The following is a 27616-nucleotide window of genomic DNA, read 5'->3' as shown; positions in this document are numbered from 1 at the left end:
TGCATCCAGCTGCAGCTCCTGACAAACCGTGTTAAGGAACTGGAGCTGGAGCTGGATGAACTTCAGATCATTCGGAAGGCAGCAATAGATAGTCACCCCTAAGAGTCAGGAGACAGGTAGCTGGGTGACCGTCAGGAGAGGGAAGGGGAATAGACAGGAAGAGCAGAGCACCCCTGTGGCCGTTCCCATCAACAATAAGTATACCGTTTTGGATACTGTTGGTGGGGATGACATACCAGGGACAAGTTGCAGTGGTTGCGTCTCTGGCACCGAGACTGGACCCTCAGCTCAGAAGGGAAAAGAGGAGAGTGGTAGTGATAGAGGATTCGATAGTTAGGGGGGCAGATAGGATGTTCTATGGGAGAGATTGAGAATCCCGGATGGTCTGTTGCCTCCCTGGTGCCAGGGTCCGCGATATCTTGGATTGAGTTCTCAATATTCTCAAGAGGGAGGGTGAGCAGCCGGATGCTGTGGTCCATGTAGGGACCAATGACGTGGGTAGGAAGAGTGAGGAGGTCCTGAAAGGTGAGTTTAGGGAGTTGGGTGCAAAGTTGAAGGACAGGACCTCCAGGGTGGCAATCTCGGGATTGCTACCAGTGCCACATGCTGGTGAGGCTAGAAATAAGAAGATAATGCAGCTAAATACGTGGTTTAGGAGTGGGTGCAGGAGGGAGGGCTTCATGCTTCTGGACAATTGGGCCTTGTTCCAGGGAAGGTGGGACCTGTTCTGACGGGGCGGGTTGCACCTGAACTGGAGGGGGACTAACATCCTTGCGGGAAGGTTTGTTAGTGCTGCTCCGGGGGGGGGGTTTAAACTAGATTTGCAGGGGGAGGGGAACAGATAGTGAGGTGGAGGAGGATAAAGGTCATGCAAGAGCTGCAAGTATAGTGCATGGAGTGAAGCCAGATCTAATATATAAAGAGGCTTTGAGGAAAGAGAAACAGAATAAAGGGTGTAAAGGTAGTAAGGTAGAAGGGCTAAAGTGCGTGTACTTCAATGCAAGAAGCATCAGGAACAAAGGTAATGAGAGCTTGGATACATACATGGAATTATGATGTAGTGGTCATTACTGAGACTTGGCTGGCACCAGGGCAGAAATGGATTCTCAATATTCCTGGATTTCAGTGCTTTAAAAGGAATGGGGGGGGGAAGGGGAGTAGGGGTGGCATTACTGGTCAGGGATACTATTACAGCTGCAGAAAGGGTGGGTCATGTAGCAGGATCCTCTTTTGAGTCAATATGGGTGGAAGTCAGGAACAGGAAGGGAGCAGTTACTCTACTGGGAGTATTCTATATGCCCCCTGGTAGCAGCAGAGATACCAAGGAGCAGATTGGGAGGCAGATTTTGGAAAGGCACAAAAATAACAGGGGTGTTATCATGGGTGACCTTAACTTCCTTAATATTGATCGGCACCTGATTAGTTCCAAGGGTTTAGATGGGGCAGAGTTTGTTAAGTGTGTCCAGGACAGATTCCTGTCACACTATGTTGACAGGCCGACTAGGGGGAATGCCATGCTAGATCTAGTATTAGGTAACGAACCGGACCAGGTCACAGATCTCTCAGTGGGTGAGCATCTGGAGGACAGTGATCACCGCTCCCTGGCCTTTAGCGTTATCATGGAAAAGGATAGAATCAGAGAGGACAGGAAAATTTTTAATTGGAGAAGGGCAAATTATGAGGCTATAAGGGATGATGTTTTTGCAGGGAAATGTACTATGGACATGTGGTCGATGTTTGGGGATCTCTTGCAGGATGTTAGGGATAAATTTGTCCCAGTGAGGAAGGTAAAGAATGGTAGGGTGAAGGAACCATGGGTGACAAGTGAAGTGGAAAATTTAGTCAGGTGGAAGAAGGCAGCATACATGAGGTTTAGGAAGCAAGGATCAGATGGGTCTATTGAGGAATGTAGGGTAGCAAGTGAGAAGCTTAAGAAGGGGCTCAGGAGAGCAAGAATGGGGTATGAGAAGGCCTTGGCAAGTAGGGTAAAGGAGAACCCCAAGGCATTCTTCAATTACGTGAAGAACAAAAGGTTGACAGCAGTAAAGATAGGACCAATTAGAGATAAAGGTGGGAAGATGTGCCTGGAGGCTGTGGAAGTGAGCGAGGTCCTCAATGAATACTTCTCTTCGGTATTCACCAATGAGAGGGAACTTGATGATGGTGAGGACAATATGAGTGAGGTTGATGTTCTGGAGCATGTTGATATTAAGGAGAGGAGGTGTTGGAGTTGTTAAAATACATTAGGACGGATAAGTCCCTGGGGCCTGACGGAATATTCCCCAGGCTGCTCCACGAGGCGAGGGAAGAGATTGCTGAACCTCTGACGAGGATCTTTATGTCCTCATTGTCCATGGGAATGGTACTGGAGGATTGGAGGGAGGCGAATGTTGTCCCCTTGTTCAAAAAAGGTCGTAGGGATAGTCCAGGTAATTATAGACCAGTGAGCCTTATGTCTGTGGTGAGAAAGCTGTTGGAAAAGATTCTTAGAGATAGGATCTATGGGCATTTAGAGAATCATGGTCTTATCAGGGACAGTCAGCATGGCTTTGTGAAGGGCAGATCGTGTCTAACAAGCCTGATAGAGTTCTTTGAGGAGGTGACCAGCATATAGATGAGGGTAGTGCAGTGGATGTGATCCTCATGGATTTTAGTAAGGCTTTTGATAAAGTTCCATACAATAGGCTTATTCAGAAAGTCAGAAGGCATGGGATCCAGGGAAGTTTGGCCAGGTAGATTCAGAATTGGCTTGCCTGCAGAAGACAGAGGGTCATGGTGGAGGGAGTACATTCAGATTGGAGAGTTGTGACTAGTGGTGTCCCACAAGGATCTGTTCTGGGACCTCTACTTTTTGTGATTTTTATTAACGACCTGAAAGTAGGGGTAGAAGGGTGGGTTGGCAAGTTTGCAGATGACACAAAGCTTGGTGGTGTTGTAGATAGGGGATTGTCAAAGATTGCAGAGAGACATTGATAGGATGCAGAAGTGGGCAGAGAAGTGGCAGATGGAGTTCAACCCAGAGAAGTGTGAGGTGGGACACTTTGGAAGGACAAACTCCAAGGCAGAGTACAAAGAAAATGGCAGGATACTTGGGAGTGTGGAGGAGCGGAGGGATCTGGGGGTACATGTCCACAGATCCCTGAAATTTGCCTCACAGGTAGATAGGGTAGTTAAGAAAGCTGATGGGGTGTTAGGTTTCATAAGTCGAGGGATAGAGTTTAAGAGACGCGATGTAATGATGCAGCTCTATAAAACTCTAGTTAGGCCACACTTGGAGTACTGTGTCCAGTTCTGGTCGCCTCAGTATAGGAAGGATGTGGAAGCATTGGAAAGGGTACAAAGGAGATTTACCAGGATGCTGCCTGGTTTAGAGCGTATGGATTATGATCAGAGATTAAGGGAGCTAGGGCTTTACTGTTTGGAGGGAAGGAGGATGAGAGGAGACATGATAGAGGTGTACAAGATATTAAGAGGAATAGACAGAGTGGACAGCCAGCGCCTCTTCCCCAGGGCACCACTGCTCAGAACAAGAGGACATGGCTTTAAGGTAAGGGGAGGGAAGTTCAAGGGGGATATTAGAGGAAGGTTTTTCACTCTAGAGTGGTTGGTGCATGGAATGCACTGCCTGAGTCAGTGGTGGAGGCAGATACACTAGTGAAGTTTAAGAGGCTACTAGACAGGTATATGGAGGAATTTAAGGTGGGGGGTTATATGGGAGGCAGGGTTTGAGGGTCGGCACAACAGTGTGGGCCGAAGGGCCTGTACCGTCCTATGAAAGCACAGGCAGTGGACGTGGACAGTGAGAGGGGAAGCACTGGCAGTGGATGTGGACAGTGAGGGGAAGCACTGGCAGTGGATGTGGAGAGTGAGGGGGAAGCACTGGCAGTGGATGTGGACAGTGAGGGGAAGCACTGGCAGTGGATGTGGACAGTGAGGGGGAAGCACTGGCAGTGAGAGGGAGCACTGGCAGTGGATGTGGACAGTGAGGGGGAAGCACTGGCAGTGAGAGGGAGCACTGGCAGTGGATGTGGAGAGTGAGGGGGAAGCACTGGCAGTGGATGTGGAGAGTGAGAGGGAAAACACTGCCTATCGATGTGAACAGAAACACTATCACTGCCTGTGGACCTTATCCACCACACTCCTGCACCGGAGGCCGCGCCCAGTTATCTCCCTGGAAACAGGCGGGAAGTACAAATGAACACCGTTGCACTCACATCATCGTCTGGGTGTATAACCGCGCCACGAAATATAGTTCTGTTCTAGACCCATCCGTCACCCGCCACGGGTTTACGTAATGCCGGTTACGAATTCCCCCATCCATCAGAGAAACTACTCGAGCACGGACGGTCATTGTTCCAGCCGCCGCGCAACGGAACTCGCATGAGAGCTTCCCTCCGATTGGCCAGCGTTAGCGGGATAGCGAGAAGCTTCGGGCGTGAAATAGCCCAGACATATTGGACGCTTTATAAAATTGAGTGAAGATAACTACGTAGGGTAGTGAGGCCATCGTCAAAATATGAAGCCGGGTAAAGAGAATTTTCCAGATTTGAAATTTAGGCGCCAGTTAAGTAAGGTCGAAGTTGCGTCGTGATCGTTTAGAGTGTTCCTTTCAACCAATCGACCTTCAGATTACATAGCTGTAGCGGTTGAAAGGCAGGCCATCGAGTCACTTAGCCAATCGAGCGCTGCGTGGCATAACTATCGCAGTTGTTGGGTGGGGAGAAAAAGGGCTCAACCAGTCGCACGAATTGTTAGTTGGCAATGGCGGTTCGAAGGGCGGAAAATCACCAATAGGCGGGGGATTTGGGTAAAGCAGCTAGAGTAGGCGCGGACAGTGGGAGCCGAGAGACCAATCACAGCGGACGCACTGCAGCGGTGACGGTTGAGCGTCTGACGCGAGGGTGTCGGTACAGCCAATGGGAAGAGGCGTTAGTTAGTACAGGCGGTTTATGGGGCGGCTGGTATATCATTCCGCCGCTGGCGGGACTCGGCTTTTGCGCAGCTGCGGAGCCGGGTGAAGGCGTGAGGCGGCGTGTGAGGAGCGGCCGACCGGCGAGGGAGCAGCCCCGGGGTTCGCCTCTGTTCATCCCCTCCATTGATGGCCGTTTCTGCCTGAGTCGAAGCTCGACGTTTCCTTTCCACACATGAGATTCGTTAACATGGAGCTCATCACGATCTTAGAGAAAACAGTCTCTCCAGGTGAGCGCCAGTCCGACCCCGCCGATCTCCACCCTCCCTCCTCACGGCTAATCCTCTTTCATTTTATTCCACTTTCAGACCGCAGTGAGTTGGAGGCGGCACAGAAGTTTCTGGAACAGGCGGCTGTTGAGAATCTGGTCAGTGTTACGTTCCTTTTTCAATTTTCCTTTGAATGGGTGAAAGTGGGGGCGGAGGGTTAGGGAACGGACGCCGGTTGTTAAATTTTTTTTATAATTCGATTTGATGTGACACGAAAACCCTGGGAGGAGGGGGTGCTCGCGCAAAAAAAAACGTCTCGCTGACTGGGGGCGAATGGTGAGGGGGATGGGAGGTGTACGGGGCGGGGGGGGGGTATAAGTGCAGCCTAACGTGCTGGCCGGATTCCGGCGCCGCTGTGTCGCTCTAATTGGCAGCGAGACGTGGCCAATTGGAACGCGAGTTGGGCCCGCGCCGTCGCCAGCCCTGTCCAATCGCCGCGCGCTCGAGGGGTTGGGTTTCCGTTGGCGTCAAGTTGGGTTGATGGGAAGGGAAGCTGGGTATCGCCAAGGCCCCGAGCGCATGGGCCGGCCGAGGAAGCCTGAAGACCCTGCCCGGCGTGTACTTCTCAATAAAGCATCAGTGCTTTCACTCCCCTCCTTCGCAGTTATTTCAAAGATTTGGATCCATTTTGTGTTATTTGTGGTTGGCTGAGTATTTGTAGGTATTCACTTCAATATGTTAGGCTTCCTAATTAAAATGCGGTGCATTTTATAACACGACCCTATTTAAGCCTGAAGCGTGATAGTCATACAAATAATGGATGAATTGAAAACAGTTTTATTTGCACTGTTCAACTTTTTTATGTGGGGGGGGGGACTTTGGATATGGTAGATTCCTGAAAGATTTCTACCGTTATATACTCCATGGTTGATGCATTGATCCAATTTTCATTTCAAGTTCACTTACTTAGGATTCCTTCCAGATTGTGTTCAGATCTGATTATTTTGCAAGTGATGGAATTACTTTGTCACCAGGAATCAAATGGATTCTGCTCCTCTTGATCATTTGCTTTATTTCTTGGGTGTGTCAGGGTGTTGAAGGTTTTTTCAGCTTTAGTTGATAATGATTTTTAAGTTTAAAAAAAATATTAAACAGCAAATGCTGATTAAAACATGTTTTTGAAACTGGAGAAGTTCAAGGTGTTGGATGAATGAGTAACTTGGCTTTTGAAAGCAGTAGTGTGGCTCCCAAATTTGCCTATGCTGAGTGAGTGAATTAATCTTCATAGCCAATTCAACAGTTTTAAGCAATGTAACAAATCTTCTAAAGTGATTAATTGGCTTTCTTAAATAATTTTGTGAGATCATGAAAATTGTTTGAGTTTTTATTTGGTTAGTGGATGAGTGTCAGGAAGTTTCCCCTTCAGAAAAGACATTTACGTTTGGCTTGGGCTAGACGGGTATCTATAGACCATAGTTGCTGGACCATATTACATCAAAATGTTTTTTGCTTTAGATTTAATTATTCCAATGTATTCACTAGTTTCCCATGCTCTACACTATTTCTTTTACACTATTCAAAACTACTGTGTCCTAACCCGCCCATGTGTATAATCTTTAAACGTTGCTGTGCAGTTCTATCACTGATCAACTTCAATTCTGAGCATCCCCCAGCTTTGCTTCATGCCTTTCAGCAGTCAGAATCATAAACTCTGCAACATATTTCATGGAATCTCTGGTTCCTTTTTTTTAAAAAAAATCTCAAATTTTATTTTATTTTCTGTGAAGTACTGGAGACATTTCACTACACCTCTGCTTCCTTAGGAGTTTGCAAAGATTTGGCATGAGGTCTGAAACTTTGGTTTCAGATGTGTATTGAAAGAGTATATTGACTGGCTGCATCACAGCCTGGTATGGAAACATCAATGTCCTTGAACAGAAAATCCTATTTAAAAAGTAGTGGATACGACCCAGTATGTCACGGTTAAAACCTTCCCTATCATTGAGCAAGCACGTCATCATGAAACACAGCGCCAGGTTGGTCAGTTTTTCATTGATTTTGTTATAGTTATTTAATAGATTCATGGCGTATGACCACAAGAAAATGAAGCTCAGTGTTGTATATGGTGACATAATTGATAAATTGATAAATTTACTGTCAACTGCATCAAAAGTACTAAATAAATTCAAGTTGTTCCTAATGTTGCTCTGAGGAGAGGTAGTTATTTTAGAAACTGGTTTGCCAGAGTATACTTGATGAAGCACTAAAGGTGAAGGACACTGTTAATTAGTTTTGATTCCTAACTCTATGACCTGGACCAACACATTGACATTGTGTGGAGGCTTGCAAGCTTCAAGGATTCCACCTGGCAATGGCAGCTGAGGGCCACCCAAGTTGGAATGGTTGTGGACCAGATGCCAGGCGAAGATTGATCCAAACCCTTCGATATCCAAATGCAGAGATTTATGGGTAACAATATACTTATTTGTCATCTTCAGAATAGCAGAGTTTGGAAAAGGTAAAGTACCAAGAGCTCTGTCTTCCAAAAGGACATGAATTCATTCAATTAATGTACTGTTGTTTGACATGGGAAACCTTAACTATGTCAATTTGTCACCATTTTTTTCCAGTTTTGAGCCAACCAACATGTTCATCCAGTTGGCCTTTCATTAAGTCACCCAGGTATTGTGAATTTGAGAATGCAATTTATTTCCAGATTGTAATCTTGTTTCCACCCCAGGCCTGGATTATTAAACCCATTGCTGTATAGTTTGCTTGTATCAATAAGTTAATTAAGCAAGGTGACTGTCTGTCTTTCCAGCTTTGATTTTATGACACAGCTTTGGATTTAGCCTTCAACAGTGACACTATGCCCTAAGTGAGCTGCAGGGAAGGCTTGTCTGACTCAGTGCACTGTTGTTCTGCCTGTGTGAATGCTGTTCCTAATGCAGCACTGGCAGCTATAAAATAGTTATACTCCCAACTGTATCTACCCTTTGGGTGATACACTTGTACGTGCATAGTTTTGCTGCAAGGGTTTTCACTAGTTTGAGATGTCTACAACTAGTACATTTTAAGAACCTTTAGCTTATTATATTTGGGCAATTTTAAGTCTTTTCATCGGAAAGCACATCACTGAAAGTGAAGTGCTTTAATAATGAAATTTTGGTGCATAAGCACACAAGTTCATCTGGTAGTGTAGATTTCAGTGACCTTTTATTTTCCTTCAATATTGTCATAGCCCTTGGAAGAAGAGAATACCAAAGATTCACTATGAACAAAGGAATTTCTTGACACCAATTAGAATACTCTGACCCTTTTGTTCTTGATTCTGAGAGGAAAAGTTTTTCTCTGCATTCAGCTCATCAAGCTTAAACATTCTAACATTTCAATGCACCTCAGATTTTAGCTCTTGCAAACAAGCCTGTTTGTCTATTGTGAAACTTTCACTCCCGTATAATAATCCTTTTTTAGGTGTGACTAAAACTGTAATTCTCTGGGTTTGGTCTCAGAGGCCCTTTATTGCAGTAAGATGTCTTTTCCTTCATACTTGCTTCCTGCACCTGCACTCTTTTAATAACTAGATCTCATTGGGCATCAATTATACCCAGATTTTTAAAATCAATGCTTCTCTGTTAAACACTTTCTTTAGTGAAAGTACTTCTTTTTAATTTAAAAACAGAACAAGTACTGTTTATGAATCAGTGTCATCACTAATCACAGTCATTGGTAATTGGGTGCCACAGTGGTTAGCATAACTATTGCAACTTGGGCTGTTTCAGTGTATAAATTCCAGCACCATTCGGGAATGCAGTCCTCCCTGTGGAATGCATCAGTTTTCCCTGGGTGCTTCCGTTTCTTCCCATAGTTCAAGTACATAGTGGGTAGGTGAGTTGGTCATTGTAAGTTGTTCTGTAATTAGGTTGGGTGTATTTGGGGTTGTGGGATTGCTATGGCAGTTTGGCTGGAAGGATCTACTCCACATTGTATCACTAGTTCCAGTTATCTTTGTAATCAGTTGTGTTAAATGGTCTTTTTAAGAAATAAGACAATGATTTCAGTTAACCTGATCAGTGGAGCAGCAATAAAGGTATATTGCCCATCGTTGTCAAGTAACTTAGATTTCTAGAGGTACTTTGTGGATGTCTTTGTCGTAGTATGAACTATAATGGGAATGGCAGTATTGAATTCAACTTGCTAGTGTTTGTAAGCTTGTTTTAGTTGAATTTGCTAAGATGTACTAATATTGTGTGTAGAGCAATGAATTTAAAATACAGGTTTGAATAATTAACTTTATTTTAACTCAATGATGAAAGGAATGCAGTCTTTTATGTATTTGAGCAGCAAGGCAATTGCATTTATTCAGTTTAAAACCTAGTATTGGTATTTTGTTATAACCATGCAGTAGCTGGCCTTGAAAATACTTACTGTAGTTCCAGATAGTCGAGTTGCATTTTATAGTATGGATCACTGTCATTGTTCCTAATCTCCAGTTTCACTGAGACCATTAGATAAAAACCAGTTAAATCCTAGTGATGAAGGTTATTTTGTCCATTGCTGTAGTTAATTAAACTTGACTCCCCGTGGTTTTATATTCTTCCTCTTTGAAGTATTTATTTTTTATTCTATCAAATTTGTTTAAGTGTTCAAAGACTAAATTTGATACCCAGCTCTGGGACACATCAGTGTTTATAAAGGTCAGATTTACTTTTTACAAGTTTCATCTTTTAATAATTGTCATTGGTTTGTGTGGGTTTACAGCCTTCGGGTATTTGTGAATGTGCACCCCACGTGTCTCCCTTAATAGAAGTATGTAATAATTTAAAGCTCATGAATGAATCAGTTGAGTTTTGTGACACACAAAGTAAATTTTTACTTAAATGCAAATTATCCAATTAGTGGGGTTTAAATTGCTGTTACAATAGTCATCTTCCAATGTCCACTAAGCTGCCAAAGTTTTCATTAATTTCCTAGAAGACCCATTGCTTGTCTAGGATTTATTTCATCTTTCTAACCTGTAGAATTAGTGAAGTTATTTAAAATCTTGCATCCATCCCACAACGTGAGGAAGTAAAAATTTGTTATGACTGCAAAGTAGAGACATGTGAATTTATAAGTCTGTCCCGTAGTCTGTTGGTCCTGACGTTAATGCTGCGGTACCATTTGCCAGATGGAAGCAGCTGAAACAGTTTTTGGTAGGGGTGACTGCTGTCCCCGATGATCTTCCAGGCCTTCTTTATGCACCTGCTGCTGTAAATGACCTCGATGGAGGGAAATTTATGCCCACAGATGTGCTGGGCTGTCCATACCACTCTCTGCAATGGCCAGCGATCAAGATTGGTGCAGTTCCCGTACCAGGAGATGATACAGCCAGTCAGGATGCTCTCAGTGGTTCCCCTGTAGAAAGTCTTGAGGATTTGGGGGCTCGTGTCGAACTTCTTCAGTCGCCTGAGGTGGAAGTGTTGCTTTTGTGCTTTTTTTTGCCACACAGCTGGTATGTACAGTCCAGGTGAGATCTTCAGTGCTGTGTATACTGAGGAACTTGAAACTACTCATCCTCTCAACTGCAGACTCAGTGCTGATCAGAGTGAACCTGTTTCTGTTTTTCCTGTAATCCACAATCAACTCTTTTTGCACAATGAGGGAGAGGTTGTTACCTTGGTACTGCTGTGTCAGGGTGTCACCTTCGAAGTCATGTCATCTGTGAATTTGATCAGCAGATTTAAGGTGTGTGACAGCTCAAAAGGAAGTACAGGAGGGGACTCGGGTCACAGCCCTGGGGGGGGTGGGGGGTCGCACCTGTATTGAGGGGCAGAGGTGAGTGAGCCTATCCTTGCCACTTGTTGGTGATCTAGAAATACACTAGAGTTTGGGTTAGGATCTCAGTGGAGTACATTTAGCGTGTGAGCCACTGCAACATCTGAAACATTATTTCTCTTGGAGCAGATTACTTACATAATATTTGTATCTCTGCAGTGCTGTATTCTGATATCAAGTGTAAAAAAAATTTCTAGGTCTGGCATTTAAAAAAAATGTTAGCATGTAACTAGCTGGAATGCAACAAGTGAGTGTAATGCTCTACTGTACTGACAAATCTGAGTGGCATACTTCTCCAGATGTTCAACCTTTATTAACTCGATAGTAATTATATCAGTATTGATGATCACTACTTTAGTATTCGATCTCTTGTGAGATTAAGTATTTGGGATATAGTTTACATGATTTAGCTTTTAAGATGTATTCTAGCAGCACTGGTGTTGTACTTAAAGACTTGTGGGTTCTGTTTTAAACGGAAATAAAGCTGAAATAACGACACGGAGTCGGTAAACTGCAGTTAAAGAAGATTTTATTCAAACTTCGCGGCCTTGCTTTAAAGTCTTCCTGATCCCGCCCTCCCCGGGTGTGGATGCTGTAGGGGGCACGCATTCACAGTCCCGCGCAAGCTTTTTCCCTTTGTTGGTGAAGCAGGCCTGGCGCCCTTTTGGGACTGGCCTTTATGCCAGCGCGCTGGCTATTTATGAGCTGGTTCGAGTGTGCTAGGAAGTGGGTCGCCACATAACCACCCCCCCCCCCCAATGTCCACAGTCTGGGCCGGACCCTGTTTGGGAGGTCGGACCCTGCGCCGCGGTGCTGGAAACTCGACCGGTTGCGCCACGTCCACGCGGGCCGGTTTGAGTCGGTCCACCGTGAAAACCTCCTCTCTCCCCCCAATGTCCAGCACGAATGTGGACCCATTGTTCCTGAGCACCGTAAACGGCCCCTCGTAGGGCCGTTGCAGCGGTGGCTGATACCCGCCCCTTCGTACAAACACAAACTTACAGTTCTGCAGGTCTTTGGGTACGCAGGTCGGGTTCTGCCCATGCTGTGAAGTGGGTATGGGGGCCAGGTTACCGAGCTTCTCGCGTAATCTGCCCAGGACTGCTGCGGGATCTTCCTCTTGCCCCCTTGGGGCTGGTAGGAACTCCCCGGGGATGACCAGGGGTGCGCCGTACACCAACTTGGCCGACAAGGTGTGCAGGTCGTCCTTGGGCGCTGTGCAGATGCCAAGTAGGACCCAGGGAAGCTCGTCCACCCAGTTAGCTCCTCTCAGGCGGGCCATGAGAGCCGACTTCAGGTGACGGTGGAAACGCTCCACCAGGCTGTTCGACTGTGGGTGGTAGGCAGTTATGTGGTGCAGCTGAGTCCCCGAAAGGTTGGCCATAGCTGACCACAGGCTGGAGGTGAACTGGGCGCCTCTGGTAATGTGGGCCGGTATACTAAAGGCGGGACACCCAGGTGGCGATCAGTGCCCAGACGCAAGATTCGGAGGTGGTGTCGGTGAGCGGGACCGCTTCTGGCCATCTGGTGAACCGGTCCATGATAGTGAGGAGGTGCCATGCTCTGCACGACGCCGGTGGGTGGGGTGGAACTGCTGCGGCAGTGCTTTGGTGTGCCGCTGCACCTTGGCCGTCTGGCAGTGCATGCACGTTTTGGCCCATTCACTGGCCTGCTTGCGGAGTCCGTGCCAAACGAACCTGTTGGAGACCATCCGGTGCGCCAAGTTATGACTTGAGTAGGAAACACGGCGCTGCCAGTTCGGCAGGACGGGGCTGGCCGGTGGTGACGTCACAGAGTAGGGTCCTCTCACCTGGGCCTACGGGGAGGTCCTGGAGCTGCAAACCGGAGACTGCAGTTCTGTAACTCGGGATCTCCTCATCTGCCTGCTGCGCCTCTGCCAGCGCCTCAAAGTCTACCTCTTGGGAAAGGGCATGAATGTTAGGGTGAGAAAGCGCGTCCGCCACAACATTGTCCTTACCCGAGACGTGCCGGTCATCTGTCGTGTATTCAGAGATGTAGGACAGATGGCGCTGCTGGCGGGACGACCAGGGGTCGGACACCTTCGTGAAGGCAAAGGTAAGCGGCTTGTGGTCTGTGAACGCGGTGTAGGGCCTACTTTCTAAGAAGTACCTGAAATGCCGGATTGCCAGGTATAGCGCCAACAGTTCCCGGTCAAACACACTGTATTTGAGCTCGGGTGGTCGCAGGTGTTTGCTGAAAAACGCCAGGGGTTGCCAGCGACCCACGATGAGTTGCTCCAGTACCCCACCGTCTGCCGTGTTGGATGCATCCACTGTGAGGGCGGTAGGGGCATCCATTCTAGGGTGTACTAGCATCACGGCATTTGCCAAGGCTTTTTTTGTTTTAATGAAAGCGGCGGCGGACTCCTCGTCCCAGGTAACGTCCTTGCCCAGACCCGACATCAGGGTGAACAGGGGCGCATGATTCGGGCAGCTGAAGGGAGGAAGCGGTGGTAGAAATTTACCATACCCACGAATTCCTGAAGGCCTTTGATTGTGGTGGGTTGGAGAAAATGGCGGACTGCATCTACCTTAGCTGGCAGAGGGGTTGCCCCATCTTTAGTAATCCTGTGGCCCAGGAAGTCGATGGTGTCGAGCCCGAACTAGCATTTGGCTGGGTTGATTGTTAGACCGTATTCACTCAGTCGGGCGCAGAGTTGACGGAGGTGGGACAGATGCTCCTGACGACTGCTGCTGGCTATGAGGATGTCGTCCAAATAGATGAACGCGAAGTCCAGGTCACGTCCCACCGCGTCCATTAACTGCCGGAACGTCTGTGCAGCATTCTTCAGGCCGAATGGCATGCGGAGGAACTCGAAAAGGCCAAACGGGGTGATGAGAGCTGTTTTGGGGACGTCGTCAGGATGCATCGGGATTTGTTGGTACCCTCGGACGAGGTCTACCTTGGAGAAGATCCGTGCGCCATGCAGGTTTGCTGCAAAATCCTGAATGTGCGGCACAGGGTAGCGGTCCGGTGTGGTAGCCTTGTTCAGCCTGCGGTAGTCGCCGCATGGTCTCCAGCCCCCCGTCGCTTTGGGCACCATGTGCAGGGGGGAGGCCCATGGGCTGTCGGACCTCCATAAGATCCCCAATTCCTCCATCCTCTTGAACTCCTCCTTCGCTAGCCGGAGCTTGTCCGGGGGAAGCCTTCAAGCACGGGCGTGGAGGGGTGGTCCCTGGGTCGGGATGTGGTGGTGTGCGCCGTGTCGGGGCATGGCTGCTGTGAACTGTGGTGCCAGAACCGATGGGAAATCTGCCAGGACCCTGGTGAAGTCATTGTTGGACAGCGTGATGGAGCTGAGGTGAGGGGCCAGCAACTGGGCTGCACCCAGGGAGAACGTCTGAAAGGTCTTGGCGTGGACCAGTCTCTTCCTGGGTAGGTCGACCAGTAGGCTGTGAGCCCGCAAAAAATCCGCACCCAGAAGCGGTTGGGCTACGGCAGCCAGTGTGAAGTCCCACGTGAACCGGCTGGAGCCAAACTGTAGCTGCACCTGACGGGTGCCGTAGGTCCTTACTGTGCTGCCGTTCATGGCCCTCAGGGGGGGGGCTGGTGCCCTGTTGCGGGTGTCGTAATTCGTCGGAGGGAAGACGCCGATCTGGGCACCGGTGTCGACCAAAAATCGGCATCCCGACCACTTGTCCCACACATACAGGAGGCTATCCTGATGGCTAGCCGCCATAGCCATCCGCGGCAGCTGGCCCTGGCGTTTCCCGGGAATTGGCAGGGCGGGCTTCTGCGCCCCACCGCTGGTGGTTGAAGCACCATTGTTCATTGGGCTCCCCACCCCTGCCTTTGGGGTTAGCGGGCTCTCTGGCCGGGCCGGGTCTGGTTTGCTGCTGGGAGCATGGCCTGGTGATCTGTGCACCTTCTTGGCTTTCCACAGCAAGTCCGCCCGGGCTGCCACCTTCCGGGGGTCGCTGAAATCTGCGTCAGACAGCAGCGGGCGTAAGTCCTTGGGCAGCTGCTCTAGGAATGCCTACTCAAACATGAGGCAGGGTGTGTGTCCACCGGCCAGAGACAACATCTCATTCATTAAAGCCAATGGAGTTCCGTCTCCCAAGCCATCCAGGTGCAGTAAACGGGCAGCCTGCTCGCGCCGTGAGAGTCCGCAAGTCCTTATGAGTAGGGCTTTGAATTCCGTGTATTTGCTGTCCTCCGGGGGTGACAGTATGAACTTAACCTGGGCGGCTGTCTCCTGGTCGAGGGAGCTCACCACGTAGTAGTAATGTGCGTCCTCCGAGGTTATCTGCCAAAGGTGGAATTGGGCTTCTGCTTGCTGGAAGCATAGGTGAGGTCACAGCGTCCAGAAGCTTGGCAGTTTCAATGAAACTGCATAAACAGGTGTGGTGTCGTTCATCTTCGGCCCAAATATCGTTTGGACTGTCAGGGTCACCATTTGTAGCGGTGTGCTGAAATTACGTCATGGAGTTGGTAAACTGCAGTTAAAGAAGATTTTATTTGAACTTCGCGGCTTCACTTTTAAAGCCTCCCTGATCCTGCCCTCCCCAGGCGCGGATGCTGTAGTAGGCACGTACTCACAGTCCCGCACGAGCTTTTCCCTTTGTTAGTGAAGCAGACCTGGCGCCCTTTTGGGACTGGCCTTTGTGCCGGCGCGCTGGCTATTTGTGAGCCAGTTCGAGTGCGCTAGGAAGTGGGTCGCCACAACACTACCTATCCCTAGGTGTTGCTATCGTACGTGTATTACATATTCAAAGTGAGGCTTGGATTTGGTCTTGGCTTCTAGCATTAAGTGTGTATATTCTGGTTATACTAATCACCTGTTTACTGTCTGCCTTGTATCAGTGACATTGTGCATAATGCCTTAAAAGGTTTAAAGAAGCTCTTGAATCAGAATTATTGTAGGACATGATAGACATTATAAATGCTGAAATAATATTTCCTATTTTGTTACAGCCGACCTTCTTGGTGGAACTGTCAAAAGTACTAGCAAACCCAGGAAACAGTCAGGTTGCTCGAATTGCAGCTGGTCTACAAATCAAAAATTCTTTAACATCTAAGGACCTTGATGTCAAGACACAGTATCAGCAAAGGTGGCTGGCAATTGACAGCAATGCTCGTCGAGAAATTAAAAACTTCGTAAGTTAATGAAGCTATGATGACTGTTTAACAAATATTACTGTGCATGATTTCTTATGGGAGTGTATGGGTTAAGAGTGGGTGGATGTTAGTCCAAACATTTGAGTAATAAAAATAATTTGGACAAGGAAGAAGTTTTTGCATGCCTCAGCATACCCCAAAGTCTAATCAGGGAAAAAGAGATATCCCCGTTTCACAGCAAGAAGGGAGACATAACAAAACTCACTGTTTACGGTGTTAAGACTTTCTGAGCACACAGCCAGCATCAAGCCCGCTGCCTCTGATCTTCCGTTCTCCCACAGCGCATCAGTTGGCAGCAGCAGCACTTGAATCAGCTCTCCTCCAGAGCCACGAAGGTGTGCTAGTCTTCTAGGCCAGGTCGTGAGGCCCTGAGAGCGGGTCCCATTCCCACAAAGAACTGAAGTCGGTGTGTGACTCCAGTTCAGAGTCAAGTATTAAGCTAGTTTATGGTTACTTATGTACAAATAATTTGGATCTGAAACATTCTGGAGATGTCTTTCTGTGCCTGTTTGATGTACAGTCGTAGCAGTATTTTATCTGAGCTTCAGTACTATATTAGGATATGGAGCAACTCTTCCTTGATATAATGCAGTGTTTATGTTGTGGGATGTTGAACTCTACAATATGAAGGATAGTAGAATATTGGTTTATATCAAAAGCTTGCTGCAAAATTATAGCTACATTACATTTTCAGAGATTATTGTACATCAAACTTCAATGATGTAGAACCTGTTTTGATTTCACTTTCTTTTCTGATTTAATGTTTTAGTTTCAGTTTTCTCTCCAGCTCTCAAGTGACTTGCCTACGTAGTAATCTTTCAAGCATTGGTTCCTGAGGAGGGTGGTGCTAGTTGTCTTTGGGGCTGTGGAGGAATTAAAGGCATAGTTTGTGCTAGTATATTCTTAAGGCTGATGGGTATTTTTACTGCTTAAAAAAATGCTCATAGGTCCTGTGGAAACGTGTCCTTGAAGTTGTGAATACTTAGCTGAAGAACTGAATTCATTTTTAATGTCTAACTTGTCTCACAGGTTTTGCAAACTCTGGGAACAGAAACTTACAGGCCGAGCTCTGCATCTCAGTGTGTTGCTGGAATTGCGTGTGCGGAGATCCCCGTTGTGCAATGGCCTGAGCTCATTCCTCACCTAGTTGCAAACGTGACAAACCCTAACAGCACCGAACATATGAAAGAGGCAACTTTGGAGGCCATTGGCTACATTTGCCAGGATATCGTGAGTACTTACCTTGTAGTTGTATCTGTGCAGCTTGGCTTTTTCCCCTGAATTTGAAGTTCCTATTCAATAAACATTTTTGTATGGTATGTGACAGTAGATTACTTGATTAGTATTCCAACCATCGTGTCTGCATTCTGTACTATCTAAAAGTGAAGTGCACTTATTTGGCAAATTATTCAAATTGCACAGCCCAGGTTATAACATGTGGATATATCCATAAAAAGCCTTGCCTTCAAGTTGCACTGATTCCTCGCTTGGAAATGTACAAGTTTGTTTTTTTATCATTGCTCGGTCTAAATTTTGGAACAACTGAATTATAGGAATACCAGTACTGAAAGCTGCAGTACTTGGAGGACTTCTCTAGGGTGTTTGGGATGATCAATCAGTGTTTACCTCAGGCACATAAATTATAAAGAGGGATTATTTTTAAGTAAAATGTTGAAAAACATCAATAGGTCAGGTAGCATTTACAGCAGGGTTTCCTAGCCCTGGCGTCCATGAACGTGAACCCCTTGGTTAATTGGAGGGGTCCATGGTATAAACAAAGTTGGAAACCCTGATCTATGGAAAGGAATAAACAGCTAAAGTTTCGGGCCAAGACTCTTCATCAGAATTAAAACTTGTTGATTATGAGCTGTGTGTTCCATAACATTCAAGCATTTCTTTTAATGTCACTGATGTAAGAAAGTGTCAGTTATTGGGCGGGGGTTGGAATGGTATAACCAGTTAACATCAATAATTGTAGTTAGCATGCAATTGGAGAGCACTGCATGAATTTTAAAGGCTTCCTCTTTTGTGGGCTAGGAAATGCTAAGCAACTATTGACTTTTCAGGATCCTGAACAACTACAGGATAAGTCCAATGAAATCCTTACTGCAATCATTCAAGGAATGCGCAAGGAGGAGCCCAGCAACAATGTAAAGTTGGCTGCGACAAATGCACTGCTCAACTCCTTGGAATTCACTAAAGCTAACTTTGACAAAGAGGTAAGATGCTATGAAGATGGTCAGCATTCCAGACAAACAAGGGTGTCTGGTTGATTATGATCTAGCCAATCAATCAAGCATAAATGTTTGGCCATCTCCCTCTTCACTACCCCCTTGTCTTCCCCCTTTCCATTTAAATAACATTTGGCTGCTGGCCTCAAGTCTGTGATGAGAATTCATGCACCACGCTGCTCTTCTGATGAAATTCAATGAAATAAAACTGAGACTTGCAGGCTATGTAAGGTTATGCTGACTAAAACCTTTCTCTGTATGGTAGTGTAATGCAATTTGAGTGAGTGGGAATGAAATAGTTAACCCCAAATTAACATTTATTTGAACAAATTGGGAAGAAGGTAAAGATTAAAATCTAAATTTTTAAAATTGACTAAAGATAAATGCAGAAAGGGGCAGACTTGTTTCATTGATTATTGGTTTTTTTTTTCTCCCTTTGGTTAAATTAATGAAAGTTACTGGCTTTTATACATTGGTGCTTCTTTAAAAATATTTATAAAGTGTAGTTGGCAGAGTACAAGTGTACTGAAACCAGTGTACTTTTTTATTTCCATGAATTTCTTTGGCTCTCAAGTTCACCTCACAATTTCTTTACCAAGTATTGTTATACATCAGCTGCGTTCTTTAGTTTGTGTGTCTTTACAGATGTTTTTCTCTTTTACAGTCTGAGAGGCACTTTATTATGCAAGTAGTTTGTGAAGCAACTCAGTGCCCTGATACGAGGGTAAGTGCGACTGTCTTAAGTTCTGTGCAGTGGTAGAGATTTCAGTGGTAAATACTTCCATACAGTGAATTTGATGTTTGAATCTTAATAGGTGAGAGTGGCTGCCTTGCAAAATTTGGTGAAGATCATGTCCCTATATTACCAGTATATGGAAACTTACATGGGTCCAGCTCTTTTTGCTGTAAGTATAATTTCCATTTCAGATTGCTTTGCCCTGTTGGCAGAATCTAGTTTAGTAACTGGAGCAGAAGTTCCCAACTTTTTTTTAAATCCCCCGTTAACCAAGGGTTCCATGGTCCCCAGGTTGGGAACTCCTGATCTAGAGTATCTGAAAATCAGCGACCATTGGGGCTTTGCAGAACAGGTTTTTCAGACTACAGTGATGCTTGGGTTGTGGAAATTCATCCTTGCAAAATTAACAAACCACTACCCAAAAAGGTCCAAGATATGGGATAGAGTTTAGGTAGGGAAAATAGCATGTGATGGGGATGCTGCTCTGTCTGGATTCAGTATTCTGTTTTAGTATTGTGGGAAATAGGTTCATTATAAAACCTTGTCTTGCTTTCATACAGATCACATCATTACACTGGGGTTTCCCAACCTCCGGTCCACGGCGTAAATAAGGTTGACAACCCCTGCATTACGGTGTATTGAGGTAGAATAAAGTTAAATATCAATGCAGTGTAAAAGCTACAGAGAAAGTGTAGAACAGTGAACCACAAGATTCTAAAGGGAGCATGGGAAATAGGGCTCTAGTAAGTTTAAATTGTTTGTGAGGTCCCAATGAGCTAGATGCTGAACTGTTGGGATTTACAGCACTCGATAGATTATTGAAATTTTCCTGTCAATGAATCCTTGTGCACAAGCAGTGAAGCCTGTTCATTTAGACGTAGACTAAAATCTAGTATGGGCCATGTTTCACTGTATGTTCAGTATGCAATTGAAAATATTTATGTATAAATCTTGATAATTATTTGTCATCCCTTTTCTGCTAGTATTTTCCAGTAAATGTTTTTGCTTTTTTGAAATCTCAAAGATTACCATTGAAGCTATGAAGAGTGATATTGATGAAGTCGCCCTACAAGGAATTGAGTTCTGGTCCAATGTTTGTGATGAGGAAATGGATCTGGCTATTGAAGCTTCTGAGGTGTGTTTTAATGTTACAAAAAGATGCATTGGATTTAATTCTTTCTGCCTTTCCTCTGTGGGGATACAGAGGCATAAAATTTTATGCTAGGAAAGCTCCTGGAAATGTTAAGCCATGTCCTGTTTATGGGATGTAAAAGAGCCTCTGGAACTATTTGTAAACTGGAAGGGCACAGCCTCCTGTGTCCTGACAAAATACTAATCCCTCGAATTTGGGAGCACAGAATTTCTCTATTCTAAAGGCTGATTTATACTTGTGTGTCGCATCTGCGCCGTAGGTGTCACATACCCTGCACAGTAGGGTGACGTGCACCTCTCCAGAGAAGTTGTTCACACGTCGTAGTGACACAGACTGCAACAAGTGTGATTGGTCCGCTTGGTAGCATTGCATTTCCCGTTGCTTCTTCTCCGCCATGTCTGCAGGCTGTGCGTACACCCATATGAAATAGATGAACCAAATTGTCAAATCTACGTGCCGACATGCAAAAATGTTTGAAATGCATTTCCTCATCCACGTCTCATGAAGAAACTCAACACAGTGGCATAGAAACCCCACCACCAACTAGCATTTTGGCGCACACCAATGCATGCTCGCTACGGCATAGAGCGACGCAGAAGTGAAAATCAGAGCTGCAGCATAGCCTGTACACAAGTATAAATCAGCCTTAATTTTGCTGCAGTTACTGTAAAGAATTTCTACTTGGTTGTAAAATATTTTGAAGTGTGCTTGGTTGTTAAGAGGTGATCATTGTTTGTTCTCAAAATTTCTTTGCTTGTTCCTGAGACATTCTCATATAGGAGGCAAATTTCAATTTTCAAACAAGAATTTTATTACTTTCAGGGTGTCTTTGCCTATTTTGCTCTTTGACATGCTTACCTACTTTGTTCCGGTGACAAGGGAAAGTGTTTATACAAAAGGGTCAGTGCATGGTAGTGCAGTGGTTAGTACTGTGCTTTAAGTACAGGCAACCCAGGTACAATTCCTGCTGCTGTGTTCTCATTGTCACCGCGTGGGTTTCCTTTGGGTCCTCCCACAGTCCAAAGATGTACTAGTCAGTAGGTTAATTAGTAAATTGTACTGTGATTAGGCTAGGATTAAATCAGGGGCTTGCTGGGCGACATGGCTCTAGGAGCTGGAAGGGCCTATATAAAGGCGGCAATGCTGGTTAGTCACAAGCCACTGAAAACTGGCCATGCAGTGTATTGATGATCTTTTGTACCACTGACTGCGTGAATGCATGACCAGTTTGGGGTGAAAGGTCCTCATCACCAATAGATAAGCCGAAAGTTGTGACTTCAGGTATATAAAGTATCATAGCACGCTGCGCCACACTGAAACTGCAGTTAAGTTCTGTTCAGCCAAAGCAGAGCCTTTATTTGATAACACAAAATACCCTGCAGGTGCTGGGGTCAAATCAACACGCACAACAACATTCACTATGGATGTCCAATCCTTATACACTTCCATCCCTTATCAAGAAGGCCTCAAAGCCCTCCACTACTTTCTGGACAATAGACCTCACCAGTTCCCCACCACCACCACCCTCCTCCGGTTGGTGAAATTAGTACTCACCCTTAATAACTACTTTTGGCTCTTCCCACTTTCTTCAGACCAAGGGTGTAACTATGGGCATTCGCATGGGCCCCAGATATGCCTGCCTCTTCGTTGGTTATGTGCAACAGTCTATGCTCCAAACCTATACTGGTACTGCTTCCCAACTCCTTCGCTACATTGACAACTGCATTAGTGCTGCTTCCTGCACCTGTGCTGAACTTGTCAATTTCATTGACTTTGCCTCTAACTTCCACCCAGCCCTCAAATTCACTTGGTCCATCTCGGACACTTCTCTCCCCTTTCTTGATCTCTCGGTCTCCATTTCTGGAGACTGTCCACTGACATCTTCTATAAACCCACTAACTCTCATAACTACCTCGACTATAACTCTTCCCACCCTGTCACATGCAAAAATGCTATTCCCTATTCCCACTTCCTCTGTCTCTGCCACATCTCCTCCCAGGATAAGGCTTTCTGTTCCAAGACATCTCAAATGCCCCCTTTAAGGATTGTGGTTTCCCTTCTGTCATCATCAATGATGCCCTCACACACATCTCCTCCCTTTCCTGCACTTCGGCCCTCACCCCTTCCTCCCGAAACCAGAACAAGGACAGAGTTCCCCTTGTCCTTAACCCACCAGCCTCCAGATCCAGCACGTTATCCTCCACAACTTCCACCACCTTCAACAGGACCCCGCCACTAAGCACATCTTTCCCTCTCTACCCCACTCCGCTTTCTGCAGGGATAATTTCCTCAGCAACTCTCTGGTCCACACGTCCCTCCCCACAGATCTCCTACCTGGTACTTATCCCTGCAAGCCTAAGTGCTACACCTGTCTCTACACCTCCTCTCTTACCACCATTCAGGGCCCCAGAACAGTCCTTCCAGGTGAGGCAACTCTTCACTTGTGAGTCTGTTGGGATCATCTATTGCTCCCGGTGCGGCGGCCTCTACATTGGTGAGACCCGATGCAGATTGGGGGACTGCTTTGTCGAGCACCTCCACTCTGTCCGCCACAACAGACAGGATCTCCCGGTTGCCACCCTCTTCGACTCTGCTTCATATGTCTACTGCCATGATGAGGCCAAACTCAAGTTGGAGGAGCGACACCTCATATACAGTCTGGGTAGTCTCCAGCCCCTTGGCATGAAGATTTAATTCTCCAACTTCTGGTAATTCCGTCCCCCTCCCTTCCCCCATCCCAGTTTCACACTGCCTCCTCCTCCTCCAGCTGCCTTTCACCTCTCTCATGATTCCACCTTCTACTACCCGTAGAGCTTTACCCTTACATTCCTCCTTCACCTTTCCTGCTTACCCTCTCCCACTCCTTGATCTTCCCCCTTACTGGTTTTTTACCTGGAACCTACTAGTCTTTTCCTTCCCACCTTCTTTGTAGAGCCCCTGCCCCCTCCCTCTTCAGTCCTGATGTAGAGTCTCGGTCCGAAACGTCTCCTTGTTTTCACAGATGCTGCCTGACCTTCTGAGTTGCTTCAGCATGTTGTGCGTGTCCTTTATTTGATAAGCTGTGTAAAAGTGAAAGTTTTTTTAGATTCAGAGTTGCATTAGATATAAGAGGTGTGTTCTGAGCTTGGTTTATTATACTGGAGTAATTTGTATCGATTTTTCCTTTGCGCAGGCAGCAGAACAAGGGAGGCCTCCAGAGCATACAAGCAAATTCTATGCAAAAGGAGCATTGCAGTATTTGGTACCCATTCTCACTCAAACTTTGACTAAACAGGTAATTCTAAGATGGTTCAGATGAACTTGTATCTGATTTTGTGCTGATTGCTTTCTATGTGCTAGAGTTTGATATGAGTAACAGCAAACTTTCACAGCTGAGTTAATTGCTGTGTATTTATACTCTGATCAGCTGATAACTGAAAACGTGCACAAATTTATATTTTGGAAGAATTTGTAAAACTTGGTCTTTCTCATTAAGATTGGGCTGTAATTATACACTTAGATCAGCTCAGATGCTGGTTTTGGATGTGAGGCTGCCTCCTTGAAGCAAGTTGAAGTTTGCTCTATAATGCCATCAGTTTTCTTTCCCCATTTTGGGAATATAGTTAGAAACGTACAAAACCTACAGCACAATACAGGCCCTGCGGCCCACAAAGTTGTGCAGAACATGTCCCTACCTTAGAAATTACTAGGTTTACCTATAGCCCTCTATTTTTCTAAGCTCCATGTACCTATCCAAAAGCCTCTTAAAAGACCCTATCGTATCTGCCTCCACCACCGTTGCCAGCAGCCCATTCCACACGCTCACCGCTCTGAGTGAAAGAACTTGCCCCGACATCTCCTCTGTACTTACTCCCCAGCACCTTTAACCTGTGTCGTCTTGTGGTAACCATTTCAGCCCTGGGAAAAGGCCTCTGACTATCCACACGATCAATGCCTCTCATCATCTTATACACCTCTATCAGGTCACCTCTCACCCTCCGTCGCTCTAAGGAGAAAACTCAACCTATTCTCATAAGGCATGCTCCCCAATCCAAGCAACATCCTTGTAAATCTCCTCTGCATCCTTTCTATGGCTTCCACGTCTTTCCTGCAGTGAGGCAACCAGAACTGAGCACAGTACTCCAAGTGGGGTCTGACCAGAGTCCTATATAGCTGCAACATTACCTCTGGGCTCCTAAGTTCAATTCCATGATTGATGAAGGCCAATACACCGTACGCCTTCTTAACCACAGAGTCAACCTGTGCAGCTGCTTTGAGTGTTCTATGGACTCAGAACCCAAGATCCCTCTGATCCTCCAAACTGCCAAGAGCCTTACCGTTAACACTATATTCTGCCATCATATTTGACCTACCAAAATGAACCATCTCACACTTATCTGGGTTGAACTCCATCTGCCACTTCTCAGCTCAGTTTTGCATCCTATCAATGTCCCATTGTAACCCCTGACAGCCCTCCGCACTATCCACAACATTTGTCATCAGCAAACTTACTAACCCAATCCTCCACTTTCTCATCCAGGTCATTTATAAAAAATCATGAAAAGTAAGGGTCCCCAAACAGATCCCTGAGGCACTCCACTGGTAACTGCCCTCCATACAGAATATGACCTATCTACAACCACTTTTTGGCTTCTGTGGTTAAGCCAGTTCTGGATCCACAAAGCAATGTCCCCTTGGATCCCATATCTCCTTACTTTTTCAATAAGCCTTGTATGGGGTAGTTTATCAAATGCCTTGCTGAAATCCATATACACTACATCTACTGCTCTACCTTCATCAATAGGTTTAGTCACATCCTCAAAAAATTCAATCAGGCTCGTAAGGCACAACCTGCCTCTCACAAAGCCATGCTGACTATTCCTAATCACGTTATGCCTCTCCAAATGTTCATAAATCTTGCCTCTCAGGATCTTCTCCATCAACTTACCGACCACTGAGGTAAGACTGTAATTTCCTGGTCTATCTCTTCTCTCTTTCTTGAATAAAGGAACAACTTCCGCAATCCTCCGAAACCTCTCTAGTCCCCATTGATGATGCAAGGATCATCGCCAGAGGCTCAGTAATCTCCCTCTCCTCCCTCTCCTCCCACAGTAGCCTGGGGAACCTCTCAATGCTCCAGGCAACTTAGCTAACTTGATGCTTTCCAAAAGCTCCAGCACATCCTCTAGCTTTTCAGTTACTGAAATAAAGTACTTCTGCTATTTCCTCTGGTTCTATACACACTTTCCCACTGTCACACTTGATAGGTCCTATTCTTTCACGTCTTATCCTCTTGCTCTTTACCTACTTGTAGAATGCCTTGGGGTTTTCCTTAATCCTGCCCGCCAAGGCCATCTCATGGCCCCTTTGGCTCTCCTAATTTCCTCCGTAAGCTCCTTCCTATTAGAGGTCTTCTAGATCTCTCATCTCTGAACCTTTTGTAAGCTTTTTTCTTCTTGACTAGATTTATTACAGCCTTTGTACACCTTTGTACCACGGTTCCTGTACCCTACCATAACTTCACTGTCTCATTGGAATGTACCTATGCAGAACTCCACACAAATATCCCCTGAACATTTGCCGCATTTCTGCCGTACAATTCCCTGAGAACATCTGTTTCCAATTTAAGCTTCCAGTTTCCTGCCTGATAGCCACATAATTCCCCTTACTCCAGTGAAACGCTCTTCTAACTTGTCTGTTCTTATCTCTCTGCAATGCTATTGTAAAGGAGATAGAATTATGATCACTCTCCAAAATGCTCTCCCACTGAGGTTCTGACACCTGACCAGATTCATTTTCCCATACCAAATCTTCTCCTCTTGTAGGCTTATCTACGTATTGTGTCAAGAAACCTTCCTGAACACGCCTAATAAACTCCACCCCATCTAAACTTGCTCTAGGGAGATGCCAATCGATAGTTGGGAAATTAAAATCTCCCATCATGACAACTCTTGTTATTACACTTTTCCAGTATCTATTTCCCTATCTGTTCCTCGATATGCCTGTTATTATTGGGCAGCCTATAAAAAAAACACCCAGTAAAGTTATTGACCCCTTCCTGTTCCTAACCTCCACCCACAGAGATTCTGTGGACAATCCCTCCATGGTGTCCACCTTTTCTGCAGCCGTGACACTGTCTCTGATCAACAGTGCCATGCCCCCACCTCTTTTGCCTCCCTCCCTGTCCTTTCTGAAACATCTAAAACCTGGCATTTGAAGCAACCAATCCTGTCCCTGAGCCATCCAAGTCTCTGTAATGGCCACCACATCATATCTCCCAAGTACTGATCCACGCTCTAAGCTCATCCGCTTTGTTCACAATGCTCCTTGCATTAAAATAGATGTATCTCAAACCTTCAGTGTGAGTGTGTCCCTTCTCTTGTCACCTGCCTATCCTCCCTCTCGCACTGTCTACAAACTTTCTCTATTTGTGAGCCAACCTCCCCTTCTCCAGTCTCTTCAGTTCGGTTCCCATCCCCCCAACAGTTCTAATTTAAACTCTCCCCAGTAGTCTTAGCAAACCACCCCGGTCCTTTTTTTTTACAGGTCACACCTGCCCCAAAAGAGGTCCCAATGATCCAGAAATCTGAATCCCTGCCCCCGCTCCAATCCCTCAGCCATGCATTTATCCTCCACCTCATTCTATTCGCGTGGCACCAGCAGTAATCCTGAGATTACTACCTTTGTGGTCCTGCTTCTCAACTTCCTTCCTAACTCCTTGTAATTTTTTTTTCAGGACCTCTTCCCTTTTCCTACCTATGTCATTGGTACCAATATACACCACAACCTCTGGCTGTTCTCCCTCCCACTGCAGGATATCTTGGACATGATCCGAAACATCCCGGACCTTGGCATCTGGGAGGCAAACTACCATCCGAGTTTCTTTTCTGCGTCCATAGAATCACCTGTCTGATCCCCTAACTATAGAGTCCCCTATCACTACTGCCTTCCTCTTCCTTTCCCTACCCTTCTGAGCCACAGGGCCAGACTCTGTCTTCCCCTTCCCTCTCTTGACTTGTCTGTCTCCCGTGGTCCCGGTGTGACCACCTGCCTTTCTATCGCCACCTCGCTCTCCCTGACCAGGTGAAGATTATCGGGCTGCATCTCCAATTCCCTAACTCGGGTCTCTTAGGAGCTGCAGCTCGACACTCCGAGTGCAGATATGGCCATCCAGGAGGCTGGAAGACTCCAGGACCTCCCACATCTGACACCGAGCACAGAAAACTGGCCTCACACTCATACTTCCTCCTTTCTGCAGTAACACAGTTAAACCTACCTCACCTCGCCTCGTCCTGTCCCGTTACTGCCAAAGCCCTATCACTTGCTCACCTGCTGGCTGTGGCGGTGTACTGGCTGACATCATGCGCAGTCTTACCTCTTTTA

General features: G+C 46.2%; 1 protein-coding gene across 1 annotated transcript in view; it reads left to right on the top strand.

Annotated features, from left to right (window-relative positions):
• The first annotated feature begins 4796 nt into the window (after positions 1–4796).
• Positions 4797–27616, top strand: part of LOC132385582 (importin subunit beta-1) — a 44119-nt gene continuing 21299 nt past the window's right edge. Inside the window, exons 1-9 of the mRNA XM_059957747.1 lie at positions 4797–5199; positions 5278–5336; positions 15931–16113; positions 17164–17364; positions 18201–18353; positions 19030–19089; positions 19181–19270; positions 20126–20236; positions 23427–23528. Of these exons, the coding sequence (XP_059813730.1) occupies positions 5145–5199; positions 5278–5336; positions 15931–16113; positions 17164–17364; positions 18201–18353; positions 19030–19089; positions 19181–19270; positions 20126–20236; positions 23427–23528 (1014 nt within the window). The 5' untranslated portion in view covers positions 4797–5144. The remainder of the gene's footprint in view (positions 5200–5277; positions 5337–15930; positions 16114–17163; positions 17365–18200; positions 18354–19029; positions 19090–19180; positions 19271–20125; positions 20237–23426; positions 23529–27616) is intronic.

This window comes from Hypanus sabinus (genome assembly GCF_030144855.1).
Source record: "Hypanus sabinus isolate sHypSab1 chromosome X1 unlocalized genomic scaffold, sHypSab1.hap1 SUPER_X1_unloc_11, whole genome shotgun sequence".
NCBI lineage: Eukaryota > Metazoa > Chordata > Chondrichthyes > Myliobatiformes > Dasyatidae > Hypanus > Hypanus sabinus.
This window is presented reverse-complemented; position numbering and strand designations above follow the sequence as displayed.